The sequence below is a fragment of the Manacus candei genome, unplaced genomic scaffold, assembly GCF_025592945.1.
Source record: "Manacus candei isolate 608988 ecotype Guabito, Panama unplaced genomic scaffold, ASM2559294v1 h1tg000065l, whole genome shotgun sequence".
Lineage (NCBI taxonomy): Eukaryota > Metazoa > Chordata > Aves > Passeriformes > Pipridae > Manacus > Manacus candei.
In genome coordinates this window covers 978,817-1,001,716 of record NW_026138113.1, presented here as the reverse complement: position 1 = coordinate 1,001,716, position 22,900 = coordinate 978,817, and the positions used below count along the sequence as shown (strand labels likewise).

Below are 22,900 nucleotides of genomic sequence, written 5' to 3'. Positions count from 1 at the left end.
CCGATGGGGCACCGAGGGGGCGCGGGGACACCGGGTGGTTGGGCAGCGGGAGTGCTGCCGCCAAAGACTGGTGCTAAAAAATAAGAGAGGGGGAGGTGTGGGCAGCACAGCACGGGGGGTACCGGTACCGCAGGGACTCACGTTTGATCTGCCGGGGGTTGCTCTGTTTCCTCCTGGACATCGCTCGGCGGGGGGCGAGCCCGGCGCCCCGGCTGGCGGCTGGGCGGGCGGCAGGTGGGTGGCGGCGGGCGGGCCCCCGGCTGCTCGCATGCCCGCCCGCCCGCCCGCGGGGCCGGGCCGGGGCCGGGGCCGGGCCGGGGCCGGGCCGTGCTCGGCGGAGCGGAGCCGCCGCCGCCGCCGCCGCGGGATTTTCTCAATGGGCGCCGCGAAGGATCAAACCCGCGGAACGTTCCAGGGGGGCGGGGCCCGGCCCCCCGCGCGGCCGCCCATAGGCCACCGCCCCCCGCAGGCCACGCCCCCCACATGACGCAGAAGGGCGGGACCGGAGGGCTGAGTGGTGGGCGTGGCTATTGGCACAGGGGGCGTGGCTATTAGCACGGGGGGCGTGGCGTCCCCAGGGGCCCGATCCTCACGGGCGGGTCACTCCTGGCGTCCCTAAAGCCTCCCGCGTGTCCTAAGCCCCGCTTTGGAGTGTCCACACCCCCCTGTGAAGCCACACCCTTCTGCTTTAGGGCTCTTGCCCCTCCCCTTTCTGTTCTACATCCCCCTCCTTGACGTCCCCAGCCCTTTCTGTGCATTCCCAGCCCTAATTTGGGGTCTCCGTGCCCTCCACATGAGGCCTCACCGGCCTGTTTTGGGGCTCTGGCCCCTCCCCTTTGGGTTTTACATACCCTTCCTTGGGGTCCCCAGCTCCCCCTCTGGGATCCTCTGCCCTCCTCTGGGTTCCCCAATACTCCTTTGAGGTCTCCAACCCACTCTTTTGAGGCTCTAGACTGCCCTTGGTGTCTCCAAGCCTCTCCTTTCAGATCTTCAGCCCTCCTTTGGGGTCCTCTACCCACTTCTTTGAGACTCCAGACCCCCCTTTGGAGTCCCTAAGCCCCTCTTTTGGGATTCTCAACTCCACCTGTTGGGTCCCCAACCCATTCCTTTGAGACTTCAGTCCCTTCTTGGAGTCCTCACCCCCTCTTTAGGGTTCCTAAGCCCTTCCTTTTAGACCCTAACCCCTCCTTTGGTGTCCCCAAATCCCCCTTTGGGGTCCCAATCACCCTTTGCACCCTTTTGCCCCTCTGGAAGCTCCTAAACTCTCTCAGGGCCACCAATCCCCTTTTCTGGAACCTCAGTTCCCTGCATGGGGGTCCCAACTCACTCTTTGAGGATCCTCAAAGCCTCCTTTGGGGTCTTTGTATGGGATTCCCAGGGCCTCTCTTTGGAATCCCAACCCCTTATAATCCCTCTCATTTCTAGATGAGTGGCCCAAAAACTCCTACTTGTGACTTCACTGTGACCTTGTCTTGGGGTGGGGGAACACCCCAGGACACACTGGGGATGGTGGGTGCTGGGATCCCCCTGGGCATCATCCCAGCCATGTGGGCCATGAGGATAAAGCAATTTTGGGCTCAATGTGGGCTAAACAGGAGCTGGTTATATTTTGGATCTATGATGAGGATATTTTCTTGTGAAAAACAACCATATCTGCCAAACCCAGCCCTTGTCTGCGGCCAATTTTGGCTCGGGGGGGGGTGTGGGTGAGTGTAGTGTTTCCAGTGGTGAAGGCTGGTGGTCCCCAATTAATCCTGTAATTTTTGGATCAATGGAGGCAGAAGGGGCTGGTGGACTGTGGGGACAACGGCACAGCTTGGTTGTATCCCTTCTCCATCTCTCCCTGGACATGGGATGTGCTTTTCTTTTCTCTTTTCTTTTTCTTTTTTTGAAGGGTTTTTAATTAACTTCCTGTTTCAATGGTGGGATAATGAGTTTTAAGCAGCACATGATTCCAGTAAAGAGGTCAAACCGGCAATGGGGATGTCAAAAGAAATTAAGTTAGGAATTAAGAAGAGATCCAGGGGAGAAAAAAAAGCCCAGTGAGGGAGGGAGATGCTGCCGAGGACAAGGCTCTGCTCCCCCCGCTTTGGCTGACCACCCCCCAAAACGATCCTGACGGCGCCTTTCACCTCGTTTGGCCTCGAATCGCCGCCTTCCTGGAGACCATCACACCCCCAGGCAGGCAGCTCTGCTTCCAGAGCCTTTCCTTTCCCGCCACGGATTTGCCAGGTCCGGCCCGAGTGGGCTCTGCTTTGCATCAGCTGTGATGGGTCTGATTCCTGCAGGGGCTGGAGACGGGGGGCCAAATTCTGCTCCGATGCTCTTGGGGGTCTCCAAGCTCAGCCCAGTGCGGCTGTGGGTGTTTTGGGGCTGTGGGCACTGCAGATCCACCCGGTTCCTCCGGCACATCCATGGCACCGCTCCTGTGGTATTTACCTGCCATGTTTGCTTATGCCAAGATAATTAGACAACCATTTAATTAAACACAACATCGTTAATTGCATGGATTTGAGGGGCTGGGGGTGAGTGAACACCAATAAGGCGCCCGAATTTCCGCTCCCCGGGAGGGAGCAGGGGGATGGTGGCAATTCCTGGCTCTTTGTGCTGGGAGAAACAGTGGCAGCATCCCTTGAGAAAATGAGGGGACACTGTCACTCCCATGGGGGGGCTGCATCCCATCCTAAAATGATGACCAAAAAGCTTTGATGGAGCCAGTGGGTGCTGGAAACAGGGGTACGTCCCTTCCCTGGGGAGGAGAGCTCAGCTCCAGGGAGGAAACAGGTTGCAGTCCTTCCCCTGGAACATTCCTTGCCAGTGTCCTTTTAATTAGCTTTTTGGCACCATCCCAAAGCCTCTTAGATCCCCCCCCAGGCCTGAGAATTTGCAGTTACATCAACCAACCTCCAAGGGCCGGATCCCCATTGTGGCGATATCCCTGAATCCCACATCCCCCTGCCCCATCACCTGGGGGGACCCATGGGTGCTCCTGCAGGGGGACAAGCGTCCTGGTGCCGGTGACAGTGGCATGGCTGGGTGTCTCCCTGCTCCCTTCCCGATCCCGTTGTGTTTGCAGAGAGATTGTTATAGGGGAACCGAATAAATAGCGTGTTTTCCCGAGGAGTGAATTACACGCCTGCAGAGCAGAGATAATGTGGGAGCAGCCGTTTCCCCCATTGTGAGCGAGGTGACATCTTTTTATGGAGCTGTGTACATTTGTATTAGTGCCAATTAATCTGGGCTGATATTATTAGAGACGCGGGGAGAGGAGGTGGCGGCACAGGAATGTAAATGGGAAGAGCCAAGGCGCTGCCTCAGCCGTATTTCAGGGGTGAGGGGTGGGTGGCAGTGATGTTGGGAGCTGTGCTGAACACCCTGAGGGGTCTGGGTGTCCCAGTTGTTGGCACTGCCCACTGGCACAGCTCTGCCTGGGCACAGAAACAGCTTTTCTCAGGTCAAAATGTCCTATTTTATGTTTTTTTGTCCCAAAAGAGAGGGCTGGCACCACAGTGCCCCACCTGTGGAAGGGCCCTGCCACCTGCTGGCAGGAGAACCTGGCCCTGGGTGCCACTTGTCACCTGCCTGAGGCTCAGACCCAGGCAGTTGCCAACAGCTCGGGGTCCTCTGTGGCCTAGGCATGGCTTGGGCATGGCTTGGACATGGACATGACATGGCTTGCACATGGCATGGGCACGGCTTGGACATGGCTTGAGCAAAGCCTCAGCATGGCTCAGGCATGTCCCTCCATGACTTGGGCATGGCTTGGGCATGGCTTTGGCACTCCTTGGCACTCCTTGGGCGTGTCCCGTCACTGCTTGGGCACGGCTTGGGCATGCCCTGTGCAAAGATGCTGGTGCAGAGTTCAGGGCTCCTGGGAGCTGGGGTGGCAGTGTGGAGGGTTTTGGGGTTAAAACAAATCAGAATCATGGAATTGATTAGGTTGGAAAAGTCCATTAAGATCATCGAGTCAACCATTAGCAGCACTGCCAAGGCCACCACTACACCATGCACCCCAGTGCCACATCTGCGTGGCTTTTAAATCCTTCCGGGGATGGTGACTCCTGTGCCAGGGCTGGACAACTCTTTCCACGAAGAAATTTTCCCTAATAACCAGCCTAAACCTCCCCTGGCACAAACAATGGTGGATGCCACTGAAACCAGGTGGGAATGTGCGGATGAGCAGCCCCCACCCCCAAATTCAAAGCTGGAATGTGTCAGTGCTTATTTCCCCTTCCCTCTTACTGACCTCCTGCTTTAGGGACAGTACTCTAACTCCAAAAGGAGCGATCCCCCCACCCCTGGGGATTGGGCAGTGAAACTGGGCTTCAGGATGGCATCCCTATAGGGGGTGCATCACTGCTGTGCTCCTATTCCCACTCTTCACAGACCCCAGGGCTCTGGGTTTTCCTGCCTGAAGGCAATTCAGGGATTCAGGACCCCCTGGGTGAGTGTGGACCCATCACACATGTATGACCAGAGGGAGGTGGGAGCTGGGGTTTAAATTCCTGCTGTGAAGGAACGGCCAGATTTGACTCAAAAGCCAGAAAAAAAATTCTAAGTCTTCAGCCCCTGCTTGCAGTGTGACAACCATGGTGGATCCCGTTATCCTCCAGGCTTTATGGAGAGGCTTAAAGCACCTCTGGCTCAGAAACTTGGATGTGGGGCTGAGAAGAAAGGCTGGCTGGATTTGGGGGGGCTTGAAGAGCAAACAGCTTGAGGAAAATCTAGCGTGGTGGCAAGAAGCCAAAAAATCCCTCTGTAAAATTCCAGGCACTGTCTGTATGACCCACCCTGTAACCCCTCTGGGGCTGTCTGTGGAGTCATCCTCATCCATGAGGGTCTGGATTTGGGCTGAGGATGGTGCACCCCAGTGGGGTGCAGGGCTGGGATTCCCGGGTGTGCTGGGTCCCATGGGTGCCCCCCTGTGCCGCTGGCACCCGCTGAGCAGGGAGTTAATCTGCAGCCAGGAGAAGCTGCCTGGCTTTGCATCCTCGCTGGAATTACGTTGACAGGGGCCTGCAATCTTCCAAGTGACAAGCGCTGCCGGATAATGCAGAACTCAGCAAACCTGGGGGCTTTAGGGAGCTGAGAGGAGCTGATGGACTGGGGGGTCGCCTGCTCAGCGGGAGGGGGATGTGGGTGAGAGCAGAGGGAGATGATCGGGAAAGAAAAAACTACTCACATTTAGGGGGGAAAGGGATTAATTAAATATTTCATCCCCCGGAGCCGCGGGGACGATCCAAGCATCTCCCTGGGCAGTGGCATTCTGGAGGGAGTGGCACACAGGGCAAGCCTCACTCGTGTCCTAGGCTTCAGTAAGGTGGGTGCTGCTTTGGGATGATATCCCTGCATCCATCCCAAGGCCCTGAGGAAATGTTCCATCCCTGCAGCAATCCCATGGCTCCTAGGGGATTCATTTCCAGGTGGCCAGGTGATGAATCTGGAGGTGTGGGAGAGCTGTGGTAACAACCAGGCATGAAATACTCCTCCTCCATCCTGTAGGTTTGCTGCCCTGGTGAAATATTGTAGAGGGAAAACATAAAAGTCCCATTCCCAGCTCCATAATATTTCCTGCCAAAACAAAGTAAAATGTGCTGCCTTAAATTTTCCGCAAAATTCTTTTGAGGTTATTTTTTTCCCTAAATTAAGCCATACTAATTATTTTCAGCCACTTTATCTCCACTCTGCAACACACCAGGAGGGTGCAGGCGGCAAGCATTTTAAGCCTCCATAAACAAAAGAGTAGTTTGGAAAATAATTCTATCAATTAATCAAATTAATCCTGCAGTTTTAGTTACAAGCCCCGAGTGGCGAAGATCCCAGCCGGCGGTTCCGAGCTATCTCTCATTGACAGCGTCTCAATGTTGTGATTGCAACAGTAATTAAAGAACATAATACACCCGGCTTTGTGTCAGCTCCTACCCCCAGACCTCGGCACTGCGCCGGCAGAGGTCAGCTTGAGGACAAAGTGGGGATGAACAAACTGGGCAGTCACCATCACCATCATTACCAACACCATCACCAGCACTGTTACCATCACCATCATCACCATCACCACCACCATCACCATTATCACGATCATCAACACCATCACCATCATCACCACCACTGTCAGCATCATCACCATCATCAACACCATCACCAACATCATCATCACCAACACTGTCACTATCATCACATCACCATCACAAATGGGTGATGATCAAACTCAGTCATCACCATCCCATCACCATCACCATCACCATCACCATCACCATCACCATCACCATCACCATTATCACCACCACAAATTGGGGATGAGCAAACTGGGTTGTCATTATCACCATCATCACCATCACAAACATCACCACCATCACCACCACAAATTGGTGATGACCAAACTGGGCTGTTACCATCACATCACCAGCACCGTCACCATCACTAACACCAGAACCATCATCATCATCACCATCAATATCACCAACGCCATCACCATCACAAATGGGCGATGACCAAACTGTGCCATCACCATCACCAGTTGGTGATGACCAAACTGGACCATCACCATCGCCTTGGGCCTTCCCCCCCCCAGACAAGACACTCATATCATGAGCAGGACTTGGGCAAGGTGTGGTGTGAAGAGGAGCATCTTCACCATAGAGAAGCTCCACTGCTTTGCAACAAATTCAGAAGTGATGGCAGTGGCAACAACATCCTCCCCAGCCACTTTACAGAGGATACTTTCCAGGGAGGAACATCCACCAAACATCACACAGACAGGGAATTTCTGTGAAAATATTGGAATATATTTGAAAAGATTAATCAGGTATGACTTTACAGTACCACCCCATATTTTCATCTCATACTTTATTTTAACAATATTAAAGAGGCACTTTAAAAGCACACAGACAACATCATAAAACAGGGTTTCCTGCTCTTTCTCTGCTTCTCTGGACAAAATATCAAAATAAAAACTTTTGACAGAACACATTGCACCCAAGGTAAATTACCTACAATAGTTTTTTATACAATACAAAGAATTGTAAAGATACATATTAACAGAATAAAGCCTCTTTTTTTTTCCTTTTAAATCTAAAACAAAACAAAAAAATCATTGCAGGACAGACGCAAAGTACTCTGACTGTTCATATCACATCAGTGCATTACTTCACCTCCTTGACTTGGGTGTATTTCAATAATATCTTTCCATGTCCTCGTTTGCACCTGAGATTTCTTTCCAGATTCAAAAGTTCGGTTGTAGAACGTGCTCATTTAGCGTAACGGAACCATTTCAACACTATGGAGTACCAGCATACAGGGATTCTTTTTTTCTCTAATATTTTTGCCTAAAGTAGAATTTTTGGTTCCCTAAAGCTGATTTTCTTCCCCTAAGTTGGATTTTTTTTCCCCTAAAGTTGAATTTCTTTTCCCTAAATTGATTTTTTTCCCCCTAAACTGAATTTTTTTTTTCCCTCTAGGTGGAATTTTTTTTTTAAAAAGTCTCTTTTCCTGCTTCGTTTTTTTGACAGGTAACGGCTATTTCCTAAAGTTTCCCTTTTATTTTTCAATCAAGGAAGTCTGTATTCACATTACAAATGAAGAATAGCACCAGTAACTGCATAGTAAAAGCGGATACCTATAGAGCCACTAACTCAATACAGTAAGATACTTTAGAAGTGATACCGTTGAGGGCACTCGGACAGTACCGGTTTGGTGCGGTAAATTGGCACAGTTTTCTCGTTGCACAAAAAACCCCCCACAAACAAAAAGAAAACACAAACACACACAAACCCCCCCCCCCCCCCCCAAACCCCTAAAAAATCAGAGTTTGTCACAAGTGTCAAGGTGCAGTTTGCTCATGGTGACGGTTCTTCTCCGGTCACATCGTCTACAGTGGTCAAAGAGTGGCAGCATCCTCTGAAAGGCTCTGACAGCCCCGGAGCCCCAGAGCTGGTTCGTTATTCTCTTGACGATGTAGAAACAAAATCCTTAGGGATGGCTGTCAAAATATAGGACACTTGGTTCTTAATTTAATTTTTTAATTGTATCATCTCTTAGGCCAGCTCCCAATTAAATGAATTGTACGGGATTATTTGTGCAAAATCTTCAAAAAAAAAATATAAAATTTGCTTTCTACAGTGTACTGCACCTTCTGAATAAGACGTCTACGGAATGAAGTTCATCTCTTCAAGTACTTTGTACAAAGATAACACAGACATAGACTCAAAAGGGTCTGAGATTTGCAAGTATCCTTATAACCTCAGCACTTCTGCAATAAAGCAATTGCTCTCGACGATTCAGTCTGCCCAAAGCGATTACAATTTCAGTTCATGAAAATCATCAGCAACATCAAAGTTCTAGCATTTGCATGATAAATCAGGTGAATTAAAGTAGATTAGTAGACACAAAGCAAACTATTTCACAGAGGCTGCAGTGCAAGTTCATTTAAGCTAGACAGAGAAATCATGCTACACAAACGAATTTAATGCTTTGATAATTTTTCCCTTGCAAACCCCATGAAAGCAGCTGAGGATCACCATAAGTCACTTCCATAAATTATTCTGAAGTATCTCTTCTTAAAGGAATTTTGAAGCTAGTTAATTTTTGCCCAAAGAGTTGGCTGAGCAGGTTGTTCTGGGACTCGGCGGTGCGGTAGCTGGCGGCACCGGCCGGCTTGGCCCCGCGGGCAGCGCGCGGGCTGTGCAAGGTGCCGCGTGGGGACGGCGTCGGCCCCTTGGCCAACACTTGGTGGAGGCTCTTGCCCAGAATGGCCTTCCTGCGTTTCACGTCCCCGTTGGCGTGACGGAGCTCCCCTTTCTTCTGGTTGTAAGTGTCCAGGACCATCTTCTTCAGCTGGGGGCCCGTTTTGGGTTTGGATACCAGTTTGTTGCAGTGCGTCTCCCTCCTCCCCGGGGAGAGGGTGGAGGCCTCAGCGTTGCTCCAGCTGGCGCGTTTGAGCTCGACGGTGCTCTCGCTCCTCACCGGGCACGGTGTCCGGGCTTTTTTCTTCTTCCCATCTCCCTCCATGTTCTCCCGGGAGCCAGAGCTGCTCCGGTGGCTCAAGGATTTGTGTTCTTTCCTCCTCTTGGGGTGAAGCTTGCCAGTGGCTTTGTTTGGCTCCACATGGCTGTGCTTTGTGGCGTTGTTGGCCATTTCACCTCTGGGCTGATGGCTGGTGGATTTGCCTGGGTTACCACCTTGGTCTTTGGCGTTAGTGATACCATCCTTAGCCTCAGGCATGGATTTATCCCTTCCGGAGATGGGTTGTTGACCCTCCTCGGTGCTGCCGTTGGGGCTGCCCACACCCAGAGCAGCCTCATTGCCAGGCTGGCTACCTGTGGTCTTCTTTGGTGGGGTTGAATCTTTGGTGGACCTGTTGAGTGTGGGTGATGCTGACTTGTCCTTCAGGGGCAGGGGGTGGTGGGCAGCTTCTGGAGACATGGCCTCAGATGCACCTTCCCAAGCAGAGACATCGCTGGAACTGAGGTTGCTCCATCTGAGGGTCTCCTTGGCTGTTGGAGACTCTGCCTGAGGGGAAGGAAGCTCTGGGACCTTCTTGGAGAGCTGGAGAAATGGGATCTCATCCATGGCATTGATGCCTGTACTGGGATTTTCCACGACATACGCTCTATATTCATCTTTGTTGCCTGTTCTTTTATGTGCATCAGCGCAGCCACGTTTCTCAGTCAGGTGTGGAGGAGAGAGTTTTTGGTCTGTGGTCTGGTTACAAGCCAGCCCAGCAAGGTCCATGGTAAACTCGGGTGAGTCCAAGAAAGGAAGTGGTTTCCCATCAAATGCTCCTTTCTCCAACTCCTCGATAGCCAGGCCAGCAATGTGGCTGAGCTCTGGGCTGCCTGCGGCAGCTTGAGGCAGAGATGGGGAGAGGCAGGGGGGTGGTGGTAGGGTGTCAAATGGGGACTTCTCCATCTCTGCCAGGAGGTCGGAGAAGTCACCCACCAAGTCTTCTGTTTTCACGGAGGTTTGGGGTGCTCCTGGATCACCAGGTGCTGTTGGGAAGGAGTCAGTGGGATTCTGCAGACTGGGGCTTGCAGCTTCTACCAGCTGAAGGTCACTCGTGTGGTGCAGGTGGACCGGTGACCTGCATGGGAGTGAGCTGCTGTGGTGAGTAACCTTCCTCTTCTTGCTTGGAGGCATGGCCTCCTGGAGACATCCGTCCTCTTTCTCCTTCTCCCTGCCCTCCCTGGAGGCAGTGCCAGGCCTCATGACCCCTCTGAACTTGAAAGTCTTGTTGCTTCCTGCCAGGTGCTTCTCCATGTGCCGGTCGTACTGCTCCTTCTTGGAGAAGGTGTAGTTGCACATGCTGCAGATGAAGGACTTCTTGATAACGTGCATGACATCGGCACAGAGCTCACAGGTGTACAGGGTGGTGTGCTTGATCTCCTGTTCCTCCACTACACCATGCTCCTGGCTCAGGTGGTTTCGGAGCTCTTTGGTTTCCTGGTAGAACATGGGACACCTGTGGCACAAGTAAATCTTCTGCAAACTGTGCACAACCAAGTGCCGCTGGAGCTTGAAGGGCTTGGGAAACTGTTTGCCACAGTGATGGCAGTCCCTGGAAGGATCTTTGCAGTCTGGGTGCATGGGGACAGACTTTGGAGTGCCTTCGCTTTTTGCCATGTGCTCTGGAGAGGGGCTGGCAGATGCTTTAGAGGAGCTGGGAGCAGGTGGCTTCACCTTGACGTTGCTTTCCAAGGGGTCTTTCATCGCCTTGGCCTCCTGCTCGAGAGGCAGCTCCTTGGGGCTCTTGCTCTCTCTGGTGACCACGTGCCTGCTGCCGGGGTCGGCGTGCCGGGAGGACCTGTTGGGCTTCCGATACATGATGGTGTTGAGGAAGTGGGTGACGGCAGCATTGTCCTCACCAAAGCAGGCTGGCAGGCCCATCACTGACTTCTGCGCCTGCCCCTTGCGGGCAAACTGGGTGGCGTGTTCCCGGAGATGCTCGTTGTACATCCAGACATCGGAGATCTCCTTCAGGCACATCCCGCACGCCCACAGCCCAGCTTTGTTCTTGGCATGCTTCTCCTTCAGGTGGTCCCTCAGCTGCTCCCGGGAGCTGAATTTGCGCTGGACACACATGTAGCAGGTAGGTGGAGGGGAAGGGTTGTGGGAGAGCTTGTGGAAGTCCAGCTCCCCTAATGTCAGGAACCACTGGAAGCAGACTTTGCATTTGTACTGCTTGTCTTTGGTCTTGATGGTTATCTCACCGCGGTTTTTCCCCAATTTCCCATCTTCCAGCTTGCTCCTGTGCTTGCCTGACTTTGGCTTCAAACTCACAGTGCTGTCCTCCCCATGGCCAGGAAGATTTTCACAAGGGCCAAAGAAGCACATGTCTCTCATTTTGAGCTTGGCATTCAGCATCTCGATGTCGATGGTATGAAATTCAGGAGAGTCCGAATCCTCGTTATCCTTACCATCATAGGGCTCCTCTGCCAGGTCGGGGGGCTCGGAGCTCGCTTCTCTGAGCGAGTGCTCATCCTCAAGGTCCATCAGAGGCTCAAACATGTCCTCAGCAGAGAGACTTTCTCCCTCCTTCTCCAGACTCCCCCAGATGTTCAAGCTGGGGACATTGTCCACTTGGCTGTTTTGGCACAAGAAGGTGAGCATGTTGTCTTCTAAGTCAATGTCCTCCTTCCCTTGGTCATTCACCTCATGGTCCAACCTCAGCTCAATGCTTTTAGATCCGTTTGGAGCAGCATCTCCACTCTTTGCCTTGCTGCCATGACACATGTTTAGCATTAAGGCGTCGTCAACAGAGATGGTCTCGTATTCACAAGGGGACTCCCTGGTGACACAGAAAGAGCTGGTTTCGCTGAGGTCAGAAGCCAACTGGATGGTGAAGAGGTTGATGGCACCCGTTGCCTGAAGGTTGACTTCAGTGACGGGCTTGGGTTTCTTGTTACGCTTCCCATACACCCGCGTGCACTTCCTCCGGACAAACTGGTCATCCCGGGGGAACAACTGGGAGAATGTGGAGTCATCGTCGAAAAAGCTCTGGAGGTCTGAGGTGGCCACGCTCTCCATGCAGTGCTCTCTGCCTGGGGGCACCTCTGCCTTCGCCCATCGCTTTGGCTCTGCAGGAGGAGGGCTGGTCTGCAGAGTGCCTTGTCTGGGAACCTTTTGGGTCATTCCCAAATCATGTGTGTCCAGTGGCAGAGCCCCTTCAGCAGGAGCTGTGGGACCCTGTGGGGCACCACTCCAGTTCCCAGTGTCACTGCCTGCTGCAGGGCTGTGTCCTGTCCCAGCATGCATCTCCTCTGCCTCATCAGCACCACGATGCTGCTCTTTGCTTACTTTGCCCAACCCCTTTGTCACTTGCTTCACAAACCCACTAACCCAGTTTTTGCAAGTCTGTGTATCTTCCACTCCATTTGGATCTTCCACCTCCCCAGAGTAGGTGACTGTGTCCATTGCTGACTCCTTGCTGACCATCTCCTTTGAAGACACCACCCTGTTGCCCAGGTCTTCTGCAAGCTGGGCCTCACAAGGGGACTGTTTGGCTTTTTGGGAGTGCTGGGTCCCGTTCTGCTCCTCTGTGGAGATGCAACCACCTGGCTCATGCAAGCCCTCCCTGATCCTGGGCAGACTGCAGCTGGCAGGGGAAGGACCTATGCTCTTCTCCAGCTCACAAGGATCATTGGGTTCATTTCTGCTGGGAAACATCTTTGTTTTCCTTCGTCTCACTTTCCTGTTCAGCTGCTTCTCAGAACTGCCATTCTCCTCTTCAGGATCTTTGCTTTGGCTCCTTCTGCCCTTTTCTTCCTTCCTGACTTGCCATCCTGAGTCCAGCTTCCCAGATACCACCTCTCCCAATCCCCTCACCTCAGAGTGCAGTCCCTTTGCCTTCATTTCCCTCTGCAGAACATGTGTGCAGTGCAGTTCCTGGGACATCTCAAGGGAGATCACATTGAGGTCACTGAGCACTCTGCTGACCACCTCTTGCATCTGTGTGCTGGGCTCTTTCTCCAGGTCTGGCAGTATCTTCTTGGGGACGTGTTCAACACTGGTTGTTGGCACCTGTGAGCTGCAGGTTTTACCTTTGACCGAAGACTTCACACTCCTTCTGGGTACCTTTTGGGCTGCTTTCAATATCTCGTCTGCAGGAATTGAAGGGGACCTGGGAGTCTTGCTGGGCTGTGGCACACCCCCATTCTTCACCTGGTGTTTGACAGCTTTGTGTCTGGTCAGGCCAGGCTTAGACCGGAAAGTGGCTGAACAAAGGTCACAGGTCACTGGGAGCCCACTTGGCTTTTTTCCTTTGTGAAGTTCGTTTTTTAAAGGGTTTGGAGTACTGTTGGGTGTGTTGTTCTCTCCTTGGTCCACACTGTTTAACACACAACACCCATCTTCTCCAGCCCCATGCCTATTGGATTTCTCCCCTTTTAAACTCTTTCCTTCACTCCCTGTGGTTTTGGAAACACCAAGTCTCACTTCTGCTGCCTCTGAAAACTCATGGCCATTTAATTCAGCAGGACCAAGATCTTCAACCCTTGTGAAACTTCTGCTGACAGCAACTGTCACTTCCTGAACAGCAAAACCATTGGACAAAGTCTCTTGTTCGCTTTGATGCTTATTTCCCTCATCGGAGCAGCTTTCAAGCTTATTCTCTTGATTCAGGTTGACCTCTCTTTCTCTGATGGGCAGAAGATCTGCTGGGGGCTGGGTTGAGTGATCTTGGGTTTCTGAAGGAGTGGACTTAATGACCATGTCTGTGATGGTGCATGGTTGGTTTTCTTTAAAATTTGACAACACAGTACTGGCATTTTCAGGTACCTCTTTCCCAACATCCTTTTGGTTGAAAGGTGGCGAACAGGGAAGAGAACAGTCCCTTCCATGAGGTTCCTGGTGAGCATCCATCTCCAAGGCAGAGCCCATCAGGCCATCACCATGCATTAGAGCGCAGGGTCTCACCACCCCTTCTCTTTCGGGTGGTCCATAGTTACCCAAAACACCATCAGGGAGGTGACGGTGATGTTCCTCATCTGCTTCCATCGGCACAGCCCCGCAGTGATGCAGCAAGGGAGGAAAGGTGGCTGGCCTTTTCCATGTCCCTTGCTCTACTGGACTCATAGTGTGGGGATGGATGTGATGGCTGTTGGCCTCAGGGGGACACCTCTTCATGACTAATGAACTTGATGCATTGTATTTCTTCTCATCTGAGAGTCGAGTGACGAAGCTGGGGACCTCTCCTCCCTCGACCCCACTGCTTTCCAAGCATTTGGGGTCAGAAAATTGGGTTGGCAAGAGCAGGCTGGTTGGAGATTCACCTGTGTGATAACAGCCATTGAGGGATGACTTGCCATCCCCTTCTCTGGGAGCCTTTGCATTCACTGTCCCAACTTTCGTCTCGGTCACCACATGGTGATTCTGGTGGAGATCCTCCTCGGAGGGAGCAGGGGTGCTGATGGAACTCATGGGAGCACTGTACAGGTGCTGTGGCCCCTTCCCCACCTGATTCCTTTCCAGCCTCTCTCCCACTGCGCTACCCAGTGTTTCTTCCTTGAGCGAACTATGGCTAAAATGGGATTGCTCATATTTCGTAAATGCCAAGGTCGTGTTGTTTTTATCTTCCTCCTGCTCTTCCATGAGCTGATCAGCTTTCCTTCCTTGCCCTGGCAGTGGGGTCACCGCCGTGTTTTTGAGTGGCGAGAGGTCATTATGCTCTTGGGAAACACCATCTGCAGGGATATTAATGTCACTCGGCTCCGCGGGTTCATTTGCTAAGTGCTGCAGCTCCGTTACATCATTTTGCAGCTCCGGCTTCGCAGATGTGGATTGTTTTGCATGGAAAGAGCCCACTGCACCCAATGACTCCAGCTGCTCACAACCACTGGAGAAAAGCACAGCCTCTGCCCCTGGGGCAGCAATATTTTCTGTGTTGCTTCCCATGGGGATTACCCCCTCCCCATGGGCAGGGCAGTATGTCCGATTTTCCCCTTCCAAGGCATCACTGCTCTCCTCCTTCTGGTCTGGCTGGATGCAGGCAGTGGCAGAGGGGTGGTTGGGAGCCAGCAGCATGGGGAAGCATGGCATCAGCAACTCCTCTTCATTGTTCTTCACCGTTCGGGCAACAAAGAGCTGGAGCTGCTGCAGAGGGTTGGCAGATGTATCCTGAGATGCCAACATCTCCCGGGAGTCATGGTCGCTTTCCTTGGGCAGACTCAGCATATCAAACAGCAGCACTTTTGGCTTGCTGGCTTTGTCATTGAGTCCAGGGGTTGGACTCTTCCTCTCCTCTGTTTCCTCCACCAACACAGACCCACTACCACCCTCTTTGAAGTCCACGGTACTTTGCACCATTTTGGGTGACTCAGTGGGGCTTAAGGCTCTTTCTTCTGTATCTGGGACCTCTTTGATGTGAGGTGAAAAGGCGAGATCCAAGGCTGGGGTGGGACCCTGATGGAAGCCAAATTCAGGTTTACGGTTTGGAAGATGGGCATCAAACTTCTCCAGCTCTGCAGCACCAGTGTCTGCTTTCCCTGGCACAGGTAAGCTCTCAGCACTGCGCTGGCATGGCAGGGATGGCACAGGATCTTTGGCTGCTTCTGCTGCCTCCACCGTCTTTGGGAACATGGAGTCAGTGACAATAGGAGAGCTTTTTGTCACAGGGTCTGAGTAGACAGGAACCTCTGTGTGGTCTGTTGTGCTTGAGCCTCGTAGACTTTCGGAAGATGACCCATTTTCCAGCTTTCCGGGATCTCTTTCCTCAGCAGATGCAGTTCCCTGGAGCTGCTCACTGCTGTCTTTGGAGCAGAAATGGTTTGTGGTGAGTGGGGCTGGAACACACATCTCGGCCTCCAGCGAGCCCAGCTCCACTGGGCAGGGCCAGGGCTCCCTGGGTCTCTCATAGTCCTCATGGGCAGTTGTGACGCCCAGCTTCTCACCTCCCAGCCTCTCCCCAGCACAGAGGCTTGATCTGCTCAGATCATCTGCCAAAAACAGTCCTTTCTCCTGGGCTGCCTCTTGCTCACCCGGCAGTGGTGGGAACCTCTCAGCTTCCTGTCCTTGCAGATGCTGCTCAGGTTTCTGGAGGCTGATGGATGCCTCGTTACCCAACTTGCTGGTTTGCAGTTGGCTTTCCAGCTCTGTGACTAATCGCTTGATCTCCAGCTCATCATCTGATATGTTGCTTATAAAAGTCACGTTATAATCCATTATCCTGTCCGGCAGTGGCAGGGAGAGCTGGCTGGTGGGGACAGGTCCTTCCTCGGGGAATTTCTTGGCTAGTGGCTTCTCCACTGAGAGGTTGTGGAACTGAGTCATGTCCTCTGGCAACATTGGAGCCACTTCCTCCATCAGGGACCAGTCTTTCTCTGGCATGAAGGGTGGATATGGTTGCTCAAAGGGCAGTGGCTTGCGGGGGGGATTCCCGGGAGAGATGAATGTTGTCACATATCCATCCTTGCTGGCAGAAACACTCTCGTATAGCGGCGGGTCGAACTCAGTGACAGGAAGCTCTCCAAATATTGAAGAGGAATCAAAGCTGAGAGGGGAGGACACCTTGCCCTGTGGAATTTCTGTGGCATAAGGGGAGATAGTGGAGTGCTTCTGCTCGAAGGAGCCAGTGTTGATGTCATCCTGGCACAAGTACATGTCGTCCATGTGTGAGGAGCCCAAGGTTGGGGGCTTTGGGAAGAGGCTGTCATTGTAGTGACCAGGAAGGCCTTTTGGATCAAAAAATGCATTGTCACTGCTGCTGTATGGATCAGGCGCCTTGGCACTGAGCATCATTCCCACTGCATCCCCCCCATATGTGGGGGCCGGAGGGGGATAGTCCTTCTGACTGTCACAGAGCCCATGTCCCTTCAAGTGCTTGATTCCCGCTTCTGAGCAGGTGGCACTCACATGGCCAGGACTTGCTTCATTGCTGCTGTGGGATGGAGCAGTCATCTCTTCTGGGTGGTACTTCAGCCCTTCACTCGTGAAAGGGGTGAACGGATGCCTCTGGTTGACCATGGTCAGACTGGGTGAGTTCTGAGCCTCCAGGGTGGGTTCTTCTGCCTCGCCTGTGAGCTTTGCTGCTCCTTTGGGCTCTTCCTTACAGGAGATCCCAATGGGGCTCTTGCCTGAGGTGGCCATGATGGGCAGCTGCCTTTCCTGAGGCTGTGAAAATGGCTCCACCTTTGCACAGTCCGTCACAGCAACATCTGGTTCAGGACTCAGATGTGTCCTGGAGCCTGCCAGCAAAGGTTTGGCTGTGCCAAACTGCCTGCTCCACCTGGAAATGTCCTCTTTGCTCTTCTGGCTCACCTTTGGGTTCCTGTCCTTGGGAAGGCTGAGTGGAGTCCCTGGCACACATGCTGGGCTGCCTGAGCGCCTCCTCCTCTGGGTGCCACCCTTCTCACTGGTCCCTTCAGCACGGGGTGGGCTGGTGCCCATCTCTCTGGGCTCACCACCACTGTGGTTGCTGCCGGTAGATGACTGGCTGCTCCGTCTTCGGATTCGGGCAGCACAATCCTCTTTCTCAGCATCCTCCTGTCTTTGAACCCCCCCATCCCCCTGTGCTTCTCTTTTCTGACTGCCCCTTTTCTGGCTGTAGTTCCAGGCTGGGTCTTTCTCTTTGATTCTCTCACTTCTCCCCAGGCGTTTCTTGCTCAAGCTGTATTTGCTCCTCCTGATGAATCTTGTGCCACGCTTCCTCCTCCCCCGGGGCTTGCTGGACTCTGTTCCATCCTCATCCGAGTCGGACACGTAGTCATACTCCTGCAACCTGCCCTCCTTGGTGGCTGGCATTGGCCCCTCAGTGGCCTGAGGGAACTGGACCTGCTTGCTGCTCTTCACCTGCAGTTTGTGGAGCTTATTCTTCTGCTGCACGATCTTGTGAATGAGCTCCTTGCTCCATGTCCCACTTCGGGGCTTCCGCTTCTTCATGTCCTTCATGGAGAACCGTGGCTTGGAGCTCTTGGTGGCAATGACCGGCCCCACTTCGCTTTTTGCTGGAGGCTCCTGGCTGAGTTTCCTGGGATGTTTTTGGCTGGAGGTGGACTTGGAGGAGGTGGTGGCTGGTGGGATGCTGTTCTTCCTGTCTGCCCGCAGCCTTGCTGTCCTCTCCACTCCTTCTGCCCCAGGATCCGGCTCCTGGGCTGCCAACCTCCGTGCCGCCCTCCCCTTGTGAAGGTGCTGCTTTCCTGCCCCTCTCTTCCCCTGCTCCCCAGCTGGGCGTCCATCTTCATAAGAATAGCCAGCCTTGGGCTGTCCCGCTGCCTTCTCCTCTGCTGCCTGCTTTGATTTGCTCTCTGAGGCCAGGGCTTCCTTCGCTTTGTGGGACATCCCACTGCTGGTTGCCTTCACGCCCGTCAGCTCCTCGTCAGCAAACACATCTATGAAGCTGCTGTCGATCTCTGGGTTATCTGACTGGTACCCCAGGCCGTTGAGGGCTTCAGTGATCAGGCTGTCCAGCTTGGCGTCGTCAATGTCCAGGTCAGAGGCAGTGAGGGGCAGAGAGGTGGCAGTGAGGCCGTTGAAGAGGCTGCCCTTCAGAGCATCCTCCTTGCCCTCACTTTTGCCTTCCCCGTCCAGCAAGAAGTCATCGCTCTTGTTTAATGTCAACAAATGCACCTGCGGGTCTGGAGAGAGCCCCAGGCTGGGGGGCTTGGGAGGCTCTTGGGGAAGTGCTTTCCGCCCCTCGGCTGCCCGGGGAGCATCCTTGCCCTCTCCCTGGGGGGTGGGATGGGAGGCGCAGAACTGGCGGTGCTGCAGGAAGGATGAGAGGTTGCTGTAGTTCTGGTCACACTGTTTGCAGGTCAGGAGCACGTCCAGCTGGTCCAGGCTGGCACTGCTGAGTGAACTGGCCAGCAAGTGATGGGAGGAGTACGGTGGTGGAGGCTGCTCCCCATCCAGTCCATCCGAGCATCCTTTGGCCACCTCCACGCCGGGTTTGTGGAATGGGCTTGCCGGGGTGCATTTCAGGAGGTTGTCATCTTTCAGGGCATCAGGAGGGAAGTGGAAGGACTTGATGGAGTCTGAGGGGGGGTAATGAAGTGAGTTGGGGCTCAGGACATCAGAGGGGTGGAAGGTTTTGTTGGAGTCCTTGGGGTGGCAGGGGTGCTGGAAGAAGGACGAGGGCGTCAGCGCTCCAGACATCTGGCTGTCTTCGAAGGCAGGGTTGAGTGGGCTGCTGGACATGGGGGAGAGCGATGAGCAGGTGCTGCCACAGGTGGGGTTGGGGACAGGGGACGGCAGTGGGGACTCGCAAGGGGAGGCAGCCACCAAGGCTGATGGCAGCAGGACCAGTGCTGAGCCCGACGAGCTTCTTGAGGGAGGAGGAGGACCTGCTTGACCCATGCTGTAGAAAATGGCTTTGTTTCTTGAGTCGCAGACAGGAGACCCCGGGTCCTTCCCACTCTCAAAAGAGAAAGTGCCCGTCACACTGGGGTCTACCCTCTGGACCCCGAGGCTCTCTCCTGATAAGAGCTTTTTGCCATGATACCCTGGAGAGTTACTTATGGGGGGCCCTTTCTGGGCTTTCCCACTCCCCTGCCATTCTGATGTGCCCAGGGGAAAGTGGAGCTTCTGGTTGGTGATCTGCCTCGACAGCTCCAGCCTGTTTGCACCGGGCATTGCAGAAGGGAGGTGTATTTGCTGCCAAGGCATCCTGGCATTTTTCTGCCTGTGCTGCCTCTGCTCGGGGCCAGACTGGCACTCGAATGAGAACTGGCTTCCAACAGGGTTTGAATAAGGTGCTGAATTCTGGTCCATGGGAGAAAACGCCTTAGTGGCACCTTCCCAAGCTTGCACAAGTCTGGGGTGGGTGGGTGCCGTAGTGGGAATGCTTGTCTCGAAAGGCACGGATCCTGCGCTGGTGCTGCCCACGGGGGAACTGCAATAGGCTTTGCTCTGAAAGTGCACTTGGGACAGAGAGTTTGGTGGCATGTTCCTTCTCAGAGGGCTGCTCTGGACCAGCAGCCGTGGGCCGGGGACACTGTCCTTGGCTGAGGCTTGCCTCTTACCGACTGGCTTTGGCATACTAGGCGAGTGTAAACTAGACGGAAAAACAGCTTGGTTTTCTTGGAAAGTGCTTGGGTTTTGGTCGATAGCACCAGATGACGAGAGAGCACCATTGGGGTCGGCGGGATGCTCGCTCCTGCCTTTGCAGCAGGGCAGCGGGCTGTGGTGCGGGGCCGGCGGTGGCGGCGGGTGCAGGAACGGCGACGGCGGCGCTGGGACGGGCAGGTACAGCCTCCCTTCAGGGGACACGCTTTCGTAGGAGCCACTGCTCAGTGTCTCCTCTTGCCACTCTCTGGAGGAGGAGTGGAAGGTGAAGGCACCGTGTGCCAGCTGGCTGCTGGTGAGCCCCACGTCCAGGTACTCCTGGCTCCCTGCATCGCCGTGGTACGGCTCCTTCCTCGAGTCTTGCAGCAGCTGGAAGGGGTACTGGCATGGCAAAGCCCCCAGACTGTGGACACTGGCTTTCCCACCCTCAGAAAAAGAGCTGGGCTTCTGCACCGTGATCCCGTAGCTAGCACCGGCAAAGCTCTTCTCTGGGGAAGGCCAGGACTTGGTCCTGTTTGCCTGAAACTCTAAGTAATGTAGCTGCCCATGGGTGCTGGGGCTCTTGAGGGGGATGCCGGCAGTGGGGGGCTGCCCTTTGGGGCCTAGGAGGGGGCCGGGCTGTGAGGTATAGTTGGCGGAGGTACGGCTGGCAGCGGCATCGGGGAAGCAGCGGCCAAAGCTGAGCTCTTCTTGCCGGAGCTCGGCCTCGCGCTGGGGAATGCTGGGCACATGGAAGCGGTAGCTGCCGGCCACGGGGAGAGTCACCTCCGGCTCCTTTTGGGGGGTCACCTTCTGCTGGGGGTATGCGATGCCGATGGTGGGGTTCGGCCGGGTGCCGGTGATGCTGAGCCGGTAGAGCTGGTGGTGGCCCCGCTCGCCCTTCCCCGAGCGCCGGCTGCGCTCACGGGCTCGGCCCTTCCCCAGTGGGGACTGGGGGCTGCCCTTGACCTCCCCCCAAGTGCTGTCATTGCCAAATTTGGGTTTGCACTGGAGGGATTTGAAGTCGATCTTCCCTGCTTGCTGGGGCCGGATCACGGCTTCCCGCTGGCTGTGGGGCTCCTTGTCCTTGGGGCCGAGGAAGGGGGACGTGCCCTCCCCGCCGAGCACCCTCCCATCCTTCTCCCCACAGCCTTCAAAGCCAAAGTCCTTGTCGGGGTCTTTGGGGGCAGCCTCAGTATCGCTGATGGTGTAAACATGCTGGGTCTCTCCAGTCATGATACCAAGGAGGGGGACAGCCTAGAAAGCCCTGTTGTCCTGTCCTGTGGCAAGCTGTTGTCCCTCTGTCATGGGCATGGTCCTCCACCAAGGGGCACCGGGGCGGTGAGAGGGGCAGCAGCTCCCCAGGGCCAGGGTGGTGGGGGGTCCCGAGCACTGGTGGGGCTCTGCTGCATCATTTCAGACCTGGAGAGGAGAGAAGAGAGGAGTGATGTCAGTCAGGAGGGGACCAGTGGAAGGACAGGAGAGATTTTAGTCACTTTTCTTGGCACTGTAGTGGGAAAGTGGATAGAGGAAGGGGCAGCACAATCCCCCCCCAACAGCTCCAGGGCAAAGCCCTCCAGCTTTGGGCTCTTCAAAGGATGCTTTGAGCAGTTCACCTCTGGCAAAAGCTGCTGAGGAAGCACTTTTTTCCTCCGGGGAAAGCTATTTCTGGGTTACTTCTTAGCAACATAAGCAGAAAAAGATGACAGAAGAGCTCCACCTACGGATTAGTGGGAAGGGCTGTCGGGATGGGCTGGGAGAGGCATCTGGGAAGGGCTCTGTCTCCATGTCCCCGTGTGCCCGTGTCCCTGTGTCCTCATGTTCCCATGTCCCCATGTCACCGTGGCTGGAGGGATGATGAGAGGAAAGGCTTTTGCTCCACCACTTTCCCCACCTGGTGCATCTCTTTGCTGCCCCTCCACCAAACCATCGTTTTGAAATTCCTGGTCTTTGAAATTCCTGCTGCCTCTGCCTTAACTTTACCACCCCCTACAAATTGCCCTGGAAATTTTAAACACTATTAAGGAGGCAAAAGCATAAAAGCTGAGTCCCAAATTTACCAGCTGATTTTACAACCCCAGACCTCAAGGCGTTAGACACAAAGCACAAGTCAAGCTCAGCCTTTTAAAAGGCACCACTAGAATTTTATATTAAAAAGGTTATATTAAAAAGAAGGGTAAAGCCCTGTTTCAAAAGACTTTTTTTAAAAAGTCTGTTGGAAACAGTGAGGGTTTATTTCTCCTCTCTCACTAGAAATCCTTCTTTACTGTCTGTCTCAGTGGGTCAAGGCACGATACTGCTGGGAGGGGGTGAGGACCAGGAAATTCATTTTATTAATCTCCTCCTGGGTACAATTCTCACCTCTCCCAGCCCTACTTGGTCCACCCATCCTGGCCATCCTGCCCAGCAGTGACCTAAGCAGAGGAGAATTTCTGCAGGAAAAGAAGAGCATCCTGCATCAACCCAGGGTCTCCACAGCGTGCTTGGCTTGTCTCTCCATTCCCACCTGATGCTCTGCTGTGAGCAGTCAGGATGAGCACCCAGCACCCCACAATGCTGCATTAGTAACAATATTTAGTACATACAGAGGTGGCAAAATTGTGGCTGCAGTCCCAGCACTCCTTCAAGGATGCTGTGAGACCTTGCCGGGAGGAGACAGCAACGCTCCCGGGGGTCTCCTCTCTCATTCCAATAACCAGGCTTGAATTCCTCCCCAATTTCACACCCTGCTAAGTGAAATGGATCCGGGGCTGATAGGGCCGGCTCCTATCGTGCCGGCTCCCCGGCCAAAGCTCACACGCGGCCCTTTGGCACGCAATGGCTCTGCTTGCAAAACAATGCCCCACTTATGCCGCGCCAGCCACAACTCTAAAGCCTGTTTGCTGCTGTTTAAATTTGCAAAGGCTCCTTGCCAAGATAAAATACCCAAGGC

At 54.0% G+C, this 22,900-nt stretch overlaps 2 protein-coding genes across 3 annotated transcripts in view; both read right to left on the bottom strand.

Moving 5' to 3' along the window:
* Positions 1-319, bottom strand: part of ZFPM1 (zinc finger protein, FOG family member 1) — a 36,430-nt gene extending 36,111 nt beyond the window's left edge. Inside the window, exon 1 of the mRNA XM_051805713.1 lies at positions 142-319. Coding sequence (XP_051661673.1) covers positions 142-181 — 40 coding nt within the window. The 5' untranslated portion in view covers positions 182-319. The remainder of the gene's footprint in view (positions 1-141) is intronic.
* A 6,501-nt stretch (positions 320-6,820) lies between these two features.
* ZNF469 (zinc finger protein 469) overlaps positions 6,821-22,900 on the bottom strand; it is a 225,809-nt gene continuing 209,729 nt past the window's right edge. For both annotated transcript variants that reach the window (XM_051805704.1, XM_051805705.1), the window contains one exon: positions 6,821-21,390. In XM_051805704.1, coding sequence (XP_051661664.1) covers positions 8,536-21,204 — 12,669 coding nt within the window. In that variant the 5' untranslated portion in view covers positions 21,205-21,390 and the 3' untranslated portion in view covers positions 6,821-8,535. The remainder of the gene's footprint in view (positions 21,391-22,900) is intronic.